Raw genomic sequence first — 12471 nt, forward strand, 5'->3', positions numbered from 1 at the left:
GATTTTTCTGAGCTAGAGGAAGAATCCCATCAGCATTGAGCATGCTCAAACCATTCAAGGCTTTGTACACCTCTATCAGATCACCCCGCTGGTGCCTAGTTTCCAGACATTGTAATTTGCAAAACTTAAGCCTTTCTTCGTAAGAGAACCCCTTTGTCCCATTCACCAATCTAGTTGCCCTTCTCTGTACTCGTTCCAGCAGCTCTACATCCTTCCTGAAATGAGGCCTCCAGGCCTGTATACAGTACTCTAGGTGTGGCCTGACCATTGCCTTATACAAGGGAATAATCACCTCCTTATCCCTGCTAGAAAAATTCCTATATATCATTGACAATACACCATGAGCTACTCTTGCAGCTCGTCTGCACTGCTCAGAGAACTTCATATCTGCCTGCACCACCACCCCCAGGTCCCTTTCATTCTCTACCACTGTCAGTGTAGTACCACAGAGTTGATACGTTGCTCTGGGGTTGCTGTTTCCCATATGTAGTACTTTACATTTGTCAATGTTAAACTTCATTTGCCACCTCGAAGCCCATCTGCTCAACCTTTCCAAATCCTGTTGCAGCAGCATAGTGTCAGTAGTGACCTTGACAACCCTGCCAACCTTCGTATCGTCTGCAAACTTGGACATTAAGCCTGATATACCATCATCAATATCATTTATAAATACAGAAAACAATAAAGGCCCCAATACTGAACCCTGAGGGACTCCACTAATAACATTAGTCCACGATGAGCAGTGTCCATTGATTACCACTCTCTGTCTTCTCCCCCTCAACCACCCCTTTATCCATAGCAGCAACTTGCCTCCAATGCCACACTGCTCCAATTTGTGCAGCAGTCTTCCATGTGCAACAGTATCAAAAGCCTTTCTAAGATCCAAGTATATAATATCAAAGTTATTCCCTGCATCCAGTTCTTTTGTGACTGCATCATAGTATCCAATCAAATTGGTCAGGCAAGACTTCCCCTTAACAAAACCATGCTGTGTCCTAGCTATAACTGAAGTCTTGTCTAGATGATCCTGCAGTGCTTCTTTCACCAGTGCCTCCATTAATTTTCCGGGAACAGAAGTTAAACTCACAGGTCTATAATTACTTGTCAGCCTTTGATCCCCCTTTGTGAATTGGGGTCACATTTGCACATCTCCAGTCAATGGGTACCTCCCCTGAGTCCAAGGAAGCTCTCATAATTATGGCTAAGGGTTTGCTTACCTCCTTTGCTGCCTCCTTTAATATAACTGGATAGATCCCATCCACCCCAGGTGCCTTTCTTGTGTTTATCTTCAACAATTTCTCCTCCACTTTGCTCTCAGTTATTACAAGATTCTCTAGCTTACTGCTAGAGTTGAATACACCTCTGGCATTCCCCTCGCTGAATAACTCCTCATGTGTGAATGTCGATGCAAAATATTCATTTAGTTTGTTAGCTACCCGAGCAGGGTCATCAACAGTTGACCCATCGATCTCAAGTGGACCAATCTGATTCATCCCCTTCCTTCTAGAGTTTACATAAGTAAAGAACTCTTTGCTGTTTTTCTTCGCATCCCTTGCCAAGGATCTCTCGTAATCTGCCTTCGCCTGCCTAACCTCCTTTGTAACTTGGTTACAGATCAACTTGTATCTATCATTGGCGTCCGTGTCACGTGTTAATTTGTATGTATCCCATGCATTTTTCTTCTCTGCCATATGCCTCATTAGTTCATCTGACAACCATTTAGGCCTAAACCTTGAACAATATTTCTTAGTTGGTATGTAAAGCCTAGTAGCTTCCACGATAAGTTCTTTGAATGCTTCCCATTTTGAATTTGCTGTTGGCAATATCATCAGTTGATCCCACTGTATAGAATTTAAATACTGTCTCAGTCCATTGTAGTCGCCTTTACGAAAGCAATACCCCTTCCCTTTACCCTTAATGGTAGTTACCTCTTTGAGTAACTCCCACTTCAGCACACTGTGATCACTGCCACCAAGTGGTTCATTTATCTGCAGATTCTTAATGCATGAAGAATCACTACTGATAATCAGATCAAGATTATTACTCCCTCTAGTTGCCTCCCGGACATGCTGATGTAGAAAACAATCATCCAATAAATCCACAAAAGCCTTGCTACTGTGTGAGTGACCAGCCCCCAAATTCCAGTCAATATCTGGGAAATTAAAATCCCCCATTATAAGACTCTCTGATTTACTGGCCCACTCTATTTCTCCAAACAGTTTCTTATTATACTCATCAGAGTCATTAGGCCTATAGCACACTCCTACTCTCAATTTTGATCTCCCAATGCTTATGTCACACCAAACTGACTTGACACTGCACTGTCCAGCGATGTCGACTGGCTTCACTTCCTTGGATTTTATGTGTTTTTTAACTAATAGCATAACCCCTCCTCCCTTCCTATCCTGTCTATCCTTTCTGTAGACATTGTACTCCCCAAATTCCAGTTCTGCATTTCTTATATCTGTGTGACACCACGTCTCTGAAATCCCCACAATATCTGCCTTTGATGTTTTGAGCAATACCTCAAATTCATCAAATTTATTTACTAAACTCGTGGAATGGGTGTACACACAAGTATACATGCACCTGTTCTTTTTCTTAGCTACCCTAACACAACCCATGTGTTTACTTGTACCCCAATGATTCCCAGCAGTCTCTGAAATATCCTGCATCTTATTTTCCAGGCTGCGGCTCATTCCAATAGAAGCAGTGCAAGAATCACTTTCACCTCTGCCAGTGGCTACTGTTAATCTATTATTCCTTGTATCCCCCCAATCTAGCAGTTTTCCGACCCACCTAACATTGCCTCGATAGCATCAGCAAACATTCTTGCACCCTTTCTATTTAAGTGTATCCCATCCCTGTAGAAGCAGTCTCTCCTGTTAACAAGTACAGACCAGGCTGAAAAAAATTCTACCCCTTGAGCCCTGCACAATCTTTCCAGGGCCGAATTGATTGACAGGGCTCTCATCATATACTCCCTCCTATCGTGTCTGGGCAGAATTGCAGACACTTTCAATTTCAACCCTAATTCACGGCTTTTTTTCATCAGTGACCTGTACTTGTCAAGTAATTCCGCCGGTCTCCTACTCTTAATGTCATTAGTGCCAATGTGTACAACTATATCACCTTTTGTGCCCTTAAAAGATGATATCCGCTCTACAACGTCATCAACTTTTGCCCCTGGCAGACATACCCTGGTCCTATTCCACCTATCCTTTTTACAAAGCATGTTTCCTGTTTCCCTGACAATAGAGTCACCAACAACTACTAGTTCCTTTGGGACCAGCGCATTCTGCCTTGGGGGTTGCCGCTGTGTTCCGCGATGACCAAGTGCAAGCTCTGGCATTGGTGTGGGCAGCTGAGAGCTTGATGGGCCCCTCACTTGTAATCCTTTGAGGGCATCCACCCTATCCTTCAAGCTCTCATATAGGCCCATAACAACGCTGAGTTGTCGCCTTATCTCCTTACACTCCTTGCATCGCACACACACAAAGACATCCCCCATGGCAGTATCATGTCCCATACTTGACTGCTCCGCAAACATCAAGCAAATAGTGCATCTTACAAGGCTGTGATTCAGAGGACAACTGCCCCCCTCAGTTCTCCCCTGTGCCACAGCATTCCCATTAGCTTGAGCCCTTTGCTTTGCTGCTCTGGTTTGAGTCATGATTTAGATTTACTTTCAATAAAATTTCAATTTCTGTACAAAATTAAATCCTAAACTTGTATCCAAACACAGTTATAACGCTATATTTATGTTTCAGTAACGAGTGTTATCTACGGAATATTTACGTTTCAGTAACGAGTGTTATCTACGAAATATTTACGTTTCAGTAACGAGTGTTATCGGCGAAATCCCTTTATATAACTTTCGTATCAAGTTATGTATTAATTATTTGTTTTTACTAATTATTTATGTTACGTAACCTAAGTGGTTATATGTATAATTAATTATGTTAAATAAAATTAATTATATTACGTTTGTAATCTAAGTCGTTATATGTATTTATTTAAACGTACAATTTAACTGCTAACGAAGTTCAACTAACGCTATCTAGTACGGTATATCGTATCACAAAGGCGGGAAAATTACGAACGGTTAGCGGAGTTGAAACACGTGGAAACCTTTACCGATACTTTTATGCAATTACAAGGCCGAGTAAAGAATAAATACACCAAATTAATCAGAAAATCACAAAATAATGTTATACTACTAAATTTAAATCAAAAGTTTTAGAAAAACAATAATTTCAAATCAATAAATAAGAAAAATCCACTTAGCGGCTTTGAAAACGACCGTCTCTAGTAGCCTCGTCAGCAGAGGACCACATCATACTTAAAATTATATCTAATAACACAAATTTATACATTGAACAAAAACTGTATACCAGAAAATATAAGTATTTTTATTTCAAATTAAAAAAAATTTAAAAAAAAAAGGTAATTTGAAAAAAAAGGAAAGGAAAAGGAAAAAGGTAAAAAAAAAAGGAAAATGCTATTTTTTTATTTTTTTTATTTAATAACAATAATTTTACCTGACAATAGCTTCAATTTTCTTTTTGTATTTCAAGTCTATCTGGTTTCGATACTCAGGTCTCATTAACATTGCTGCATAACTAAAGGAAGAATTTTTTAAATCTGCACGATGGCATTCTATTACAGTAGATGTCAAAATGGGTACTATGTCTGGAAACAACACCAAAAAAAAGTTAGTTGGCTAAAAATTCTATAAAATCTGTGCATTTAGAAGAATACATGCTTAAGAAGTTACATCTACAGTTGTAAAAAGCTTCAGATATAATTGTAGCTATGGAACTATTATTAACTATGTATGACAAGTTGATTAAATATGATTCAATGACAATTTTTTAAGAAAATTATACCTTAAATAGGAAAAAATGTTTGTTTTTTATTAATTTTCAACATGACTTCATTATTTTCAGTAGAGGAGGTCCAACGTTTATACAGGCATTGTTTACTGCCAGTAGGAACTCTTCATTTTGTATGGCTAGCCAGGTTTGCACCAGTTCCATCGCTTAATCATTGTCGTGAAATCAGTTAGATTTTCAAATGTTTTATTAAGTACCAAAGCAATCAAAAATTCAAAGGAGCCTGAGAATGTAAGGAGGATATTCTCAGCTTTCAAATCAAAGTTCTTTTCTGCTATGATTTTCAGTAATTTTACAGAACAAATGGGTTTTTTAGCATTATCATGCTTCAATAAAATATTAACTAGAATACCACATCTTTTTGTTTTGAACTAGACTTAAGTTCATTTCTGAGAGTGCAATAAAGATTTGTGGAAATCTGCCTTCACCAGAGCAATTGACAGTTATAATAAATTTTTGCCTAGTGCTGTGGAAGTGGGTGGTCTGAATAAATTTGAAAGAGTGGACAAATTATTAGAAAGAAATGACATATGAAGTAGATAAAAAGTTTTTTTTTTTACTTATGCTGTATAAGTGTTGTTTCGTTGCATCATTTTGCCAATACTAATACAAATAATAATAACTGTGTTGTCATAGCTACAAACTACATTGGTGGAATTGTGATGCTATGGAGACAGTTTTGTGATACAGAAATGGACTGCATAAAGATATTTTTCACTGGTAAAATGTGATAATGTGATACTGTAGAATGTTGTACTTCTTTTACTGTAGAATGTTGCAATTTTGTAGCAAAGGGCCATAGATGATTGTGCACTGCACTCTGCAGAGGCAGAGTGCAATGCACAATCATCTGATTAAACAGAACACTTGTTATCACTGGAATGGCTGGCTCAGGGCTCCATTCTTAATCCCACTGAGTATCTGTGAGATACAATGGAGATGGGTGTATCAAATTGATTATAGAGGCAGTAATGAAACATGGATTCTTTTTATTTTGGCACAATCTGTTAAGAATGTGAAGACTTGTTTGGACAATAATGTTTTTTGCTAAATCATCAAATTCCTTGGGGGGACCTAGTGGACTGTGCCCTTAAACGTTTTGAGATGGATGTGTAACTCTTCTTAGATATAATCATATCTAGGATTTTTTCAATGTTTTCAGAGGTTTGACATTCAATCCCAGTCTTTGAAAGATTGCCATCCATATCTGAATTCAGCACACCATTTTTTTTTTTTTTTTACTGTTGAATAAGTAATAACAAAATAACAATATTTCTTCTGTATCTTTCAATGTTTGTTTTGGTGTTAATTTCTTTTTTCAGCAGATATTTAATAACAGCTCTGATCTCTTTTTCCATTTCAGCAAATTTGTGTAACTTGACATTTTCAATGAACTGTTAAGAAAAGAAAAATGTTAATCAATTAATGCCTGCTTGGTATGATGATATAAAGAAGTAGTTCTCAATCTTGGGAGAAGGTACCCCCACCCCAAGATTATTGTAGGTATAGAACACTAAGAACAAGGTATTTTTTGGTTTTTTGCATATGTGTACTCTATTATAGTGGAACCAAAAAATAATCCCTATAAACTTAAAATTTTAAACTAAAAAAAATGTAAGTATTATTAAGATTCCAAATTAAAAAATAAAAAAAATAGACTTATTCAGTGAGTCTAATGAGAGACCTGCTGTGACAGATTTTCAGTGATTTTGCTAAAATTAGGTGTTAAAGCTGATAATTGATAGTGAATGTCTGATGAAGTTCAAGTCTGTTTCTCTTTTTTGATTTTGTGTCACAATATTTTGCAAACCCATGTTTACATAAATAAGTCGTCCCAAATGGTAAAAGTTTATGAACTGCTTTGTCTGTTATATTAGGGAAGAGTCCAACAAACTAGCTCAGAATGAACACAGTGGAACACTAAAAAACATTTCTTGGAATGATGTATCACAATAGATATCAATCAGTTCTTCTTCTTTTGTGGAGAGGCCAGAGGAGTTTTGTTTTTTCAAGAAAGGGTTAGCTATCTACCTGTAATTTTCAATATCTATATTGACAATGGTTTTTTTCTTGTCAAGAAGAAAAATGCATCACATGCACTTTTTTTCTTGACATGAAAATATTCTTCAAAAGAGATAGACAACTGTGTGAGGTGGTCAATTATTTCTTTCTGTTAGTCTGACTCTAAGGAGATATTTCTTCAATAAGACATGTTGTAAAAGTATCGAAGGTATCATATTCTTCTGCTTCAGCTCTCTTTCTCCAAAGAATAATTTTATTTTTGAATGCAGAGATTTTATCATTGGTCATGAAAAGTGTTGTGTTTTTATATTGAAGTGACAGATCCAGTGCATTCGGTTTGGTTTGTCAAATATATCGGCAAGGTATGTAACCCCCTTGTTTGTTTGTTTGTTTGTTATTTGGTTTTTAGGAGCATTAGCAACTAAGGCCATATTGCTCCGGGAATATGCGGTGGTCATTCCCTTGACCTTTCCGCATCCTCCGTATTTGGTGGTGACGGGCTCGAACCCCGGTCTAATCAAGAAGCGTGTGCTACGCACTGCTGCTCCTTCCCACCTGGCTACGGAGGCACCCTAACCCCCTTGTGAATTATAATTACTAGACATAAAATCAACGAATCTCTACAGTTTATCTTGAGTTGTTTTCCTTGTGGTTTCAGCTTTATTATCAGCAAGAAAGAACACAATTTCAGAGCATTATTCAGAGAATCTCATCAGCACTTTAGCTCAACTCAGCTAACCTGCTTTGGTGCAAAAAAGTAAGCAGTTTCTGTCCATTTTGTTGGAAATCTGCTGGAAAAACCTTGTATTTAAGCCACTAGATTTCACATAATTGATGACTTCTATTAGTGTCTTAAAATATCTTACAACTTTGCAGGAATGCTTTTCACAGCTAAATATTCCCTGTGGAGTACACACCATATGGACTACTTGAACAGAAAGGGTGTGCTACTGCTTTGATTCTCATAAAACACCTGAAATGGGACCCAAAATAGCCTTGCAGATGTCAATACACTTCTTCCAGTCGAAATCATGAGCACAAAAAAGGTTTGTCAATTTTTCCAAAAATATCAGCTCCTCTTGCAGTGGTTTTCAAATCATCACAGATATGAATGAATTCGCACAGTTCACCATTATACAGGTATCGAAAAAAAGCAGAACAGCTAAGCATCTGACATCAGTGCTCTCATCATATTTCAATGTAAAATAAGGTGACAACTTAAGTCTACGAATGAGTTTATTGAGATGATCAGCTGAGCAAAGTAAAATTCTTTTTTTTTTTTTTTTTAGTGTCATTAGAGAGTAGCACGTGTTTTATTTTTGCTGATTTATTGGGTCTGAATATTGTCATACACAGGTCAATAGTGCAATTATCAAATTTTTGCCAGTAGTGTAAGCCTCTCATTGATAATAAATGCAATATTCAACTCACTTTCAGTGATACTTCTAATAATTTTTTTATTTATGATTCACAAATATAGATTAAACCAATGAAATTCTTTTTATGTAAACTTCTTTTTCTCTTCAAAATAAGCAATGGACTTACCATTCAAGTCTTGATGATTTATTTCAAAATGTCTCATCAACAGTCTTTGCTTCTTACCTTTGCATTCTTTACCAGAGATGTCTTGTAATTTGCCTTAGATTGCCTAACCTCCTTTGTGACTTGATTACAGACTACTTTTCATCTACCATAGGCTGCTGTATCACATGATAATTTATATGCATCACATGCATTTTTCTTCTCTGCCACAAGTGTTAGTAGGCGCAGAGAACATCGTGAAATTAAGCGCCAACTCAGCATTCTGATGAGTGTCTATGAGAATTTGAAGAGTAGGGTAGATGCCCTCGAAGGAATTAAAATGGGGGCCCCATCAACCTCTCAGATGCCCAATTAAATGTGAGAGCTCACATTTGTGCATCAGACAACAGAGTGGCAATCTCCAAGGCAGAATGCACTGGTCCCACTGGAGGGTGGTTATTGTCAGTAACTCTGTTGTCTGGGAAACAGGAAATATGGTGTGCAAGGATAGGTGGAATAGGATCAGGATATGTCTGCCAGGGACAAAAGTTGATAACATTGTAGAGCAGATATCATTGTATGATGTTGTACATGTTGGCACTAATGGCATTAAGGGTAGGAGGTATGCAGACTTATTTAACAAGTACAGTCAATGTTGAAAAAATCACGAGTTAGGGTTAAATTTGAAAGTGTCTGCAGTTCTGCCCAGACACGACAGGAGGGAGTATATAATGAAAGCCTTGCCAATCAATTTGGTCCTGGAGAGATTTGCACAGTCTCTCCAGGACTCTCTCTGGGATTGAAATTATCTCAGCTTGGTCTATGTATGTTAGCAGGACAGACTGCTTCTACAGGGATGGGACACACTTATATAGAAAAGGTGCAAGAATATTTGCTGATGCTATTGAGACAGTGTTAGATGGGTTGGAACACTGTTAGTTTGGGGTGAAAAAAGGACTAATAGATTAACAGTAGCCACTGGCAGAAGCGAAAGCGATTCTTGCACTGCTTCTACTGTAATGAGCAGCAGCCTAGAGAGCAAGTTGCTGGGGATTTCAAGAGCTGCTGGGAGTCATCATGGAACAAGTAAATACATAGGCTTTGTTAGGGTAACTAAGAGTAAGAAAAGGTGCATCTATACTTGCATGTACACCAATGCTAGAAGTATAGAAAATAAATTTGATGAATTTGAAGTGCTGATGAAGGCATCAAAGTCAGATACTGCTGGGATATCAGAGACATGGTGTCACACAGATATAAGCAGTGCAGAATTGGAATTTGGGGAGTACAATGTGAACAGAAAAGATAGCCAGGGTAGGAAGGGAGGAGGGGTTATGCTGTCAGTTAAGGAACACATAAAACCAAAGGAAGTGCATTCAGTTGATGTGGGTGGACAGTGCAATGTTGAGTCAGTTTGGTGTGACATAAACACTGGGAAAGAGAAAATGAGAGCAGGAGTGTGTTATAGGCCTAATGACTCTGATGAGTACAACGAACAATTGTGCAGAGAAATTGAGTGGACCAGTAAATCAGAAGGTTTTGTAATGGGAGATTTTAACTTTCCAGATATTGACTGGAACTTGTGGGTTGGTCACTCACATGCTAGTAAGACATTTGTGGATTTATTGGAGGATTGTTTTCTACAGCATCATGTTTGAGGGGCAACCAGAGGGAGTAATACTCTTGATCTGATTATCAGCAATGATGACTCATGCATTAGGAATTTGAAGATAAAGGAACCACTAGGTGACAGTGATCACAGTCTACTGATATGGGATTTAATTAAAGATGTAACTGCCATCGAGGGTGCATGTACAGTATACTTGTATGTACAACAATGCTAGGAGTTTGGTAAACAAATCTGATGAATTTGGGGTGCTTGTCAAAATATCAAAGGCAGATATTGTATAGAAGAGACATGGTGTCACACAGATATAAGGAATGCAGAATTGGAATTTGGGGTGTACAATGTGTACAGAAAGGATACGAAGGGAGGAGGGGTTATGCTGTTAGTTAAGAAACACATAAAATCTAAGGAAGTTCATCAAGTTGATGTGGGTGGACAGTGCAATGTTGAGTCAAGTTTAGTATGATACGAACACTGGGAAAGCAAAACTGAGAGTAGGAGTGTGATATAGGTGTATAGAGTGGGCCAGTACATCAAATTGTGTTATAATGGAGGATTTTAACTTCCCAGATATTGACTGAAACATGTGGGTTGGTCACAAGCCCACTGCTAGCATGCCATTTTTATTCCAACTCATGTATTAATGATCTTGGTAAAATCCTCAGACCATTCCCAACATGCTCCATTCAATGCCTCCTGTGGTCTTCCGTGAAAAGGATTTCAGAAGGATTTTGATGAATCTTAATGCTAAGAAAGCTCCATGTCCTGATGGTATTTCTCTACTTGTTCTCAAAACCTGAATTTATTCCTGTTCTTTGCCACCTGTTTTTTTCACTTTCTTATTCCAAATGTGTTTTTCCATCTACTTGGAAATTTGCTCATATCTAGCTGGTTCCTAAAAAGGGTGACAAATCCCTCCCATCCAATTATCGTCCCATTGCAAAAACGATTCTTCTGCTCCTATGCTTATCTTTAGGGACACTCCGATTTCTAGGCAAAATGATATATCTCTTTTGGGGATTACCCTAACTTCTAATCTCTCTTGGCACAAGCACATTACAAATATTGCTTCCTCTGCATCTAAAAAACTTGGTTTTCTCTTTCTCTCTTGGCATTACTTTTCTTCCAAACAGCTGCTCACTCTGTATAAATCGCAAATCCGTCCTGCCATGGAATATTGTTCCCACATCTGGGGTGGTGCCCCCAAAACCTCTCTCAGGCTTCTTGATTCCATTCAGAAGAGGGCAGTTAGGTTAATTAATGATTCATCTCTAACAGAGTCTCTCCACTCGCTTTCTCATAGACGCACTGTTTCTGCTGCATGCCTCTTCTACAGATACTTCCATGGGCACTGTTCTTCTGAATTGGCTTCTATAATTCCCGCTCTCTCTTTCAAAACAGTCCGAACACGTGCCACCACCAGCCAACGTCCATTTACTGTCCAACTTCAAACCCACAGAACCAACTTTTCATCTTCCTCATTTATTCATTCAACTGCCGTTTTCTGGAACAACCTTCCTTCATACATATTTCCTGAAAATTACAATCTACAGAAGTTCAAGTCCAATGTCAACAAATATCTTCTTTCGTCTTCTCAACCTCCAACCCAAGCACAGTACCAAGTACTATAGATTCTAATACCTCTTGTGTTTGGGGTTCACATAAAAAAAAAAAAAAAAAAAAAACAATTGAAGCATTAAAACAAACTAAACATTGGTCTCTTTTTCAGTGGAGATTGCAAGATAATAGGCACACTAATCTCCCAATGATGACTTATTTATGATTTGCAAAACATCTGTTTATACCTATTCCAGTCATTACTTGAATTTTATGATTTCTGGTTGATTTTTATCTTTTTTTAATTTGGAGTCTTTGAGTATCCCAGTTAATCCAATCCCAGTAAATCGAGAATCTGCTGTACTTGGATTTCAGGAAAGCTTTTGATACTGCTGCATATGGAAGACTACTGAACAAATTGGAGCAGTATGGTATTAAGGGCAAGTTGCTACAATGGATAAGGTGGTTGAGTGAGACACGACAGAGAGTAGCAATCAATGGATGTTACTCTTTGTGGACTAACTTTATTGGTGGAGTCCCCCAGGTTCGGTGTTGGGTCCTCTGTTTTTTTTTTGTATATTTATCAATGATATTGATGAAGGTATATCGGGCTTATTGTTCAAGTACGCAGATGATACAAAGGTTGGCAGAGTTGTTAATAACAGTAATGGCAGCGTACCACTGCAATAGGATCTAGAAAAGTTGTGCAGATGGGCTGAGAAGTGGAAACTGAAGTTTAACATTGACAAATGCAAAGTACTGCATATGGGTAGTAGTAACCCCAGAGAACTGTACCAACTGTGTGGTACTACACTTAGGGTGGTAGAAAATGTAAAAGACCTTGGAGTA

The 12471-nt window shown here is 38.0% G+C and overlaps 1 protein-coding gene across 1 annotated transcript in view; it reads right to left on the bottom strand.

Annotated features, from left to right (window-relative positions):
* Positions 1-12471, bottom strand: part of Oseg6 (intraflagellar transport protein Oseg6) — a 690115-nt gene that overhangs the window by 37036 nt on the left and 640608 nt on the right. Inside the window, exon 33 of the mRNA XM_090372456.1 lies at positions 4542-4692. Within this exon, the coding sequence (XP_090228582.1) occupies positions 4542-4692 (151 nt within the window). The remainder of the gene's footprint in view (positions 1-4541; positions 4693-12471) is intronic.

The sequence above is a fragment of the Mastigoproctus giganteus genome, chromosome 1 (assembly GCF_048544385.1).
Source record: "Mastigoproctus giganteus isolate SK-2022 chromosome 1, ASM4854438v1, whole genome shotgun sequence".
Lineage (NCBI taxonomy): Eukaryota > Metazoa > Arthropoda > Arachnida > Uropygi > Thelyphonidae > Mastigoproctus > Mastigoproctus giganteus.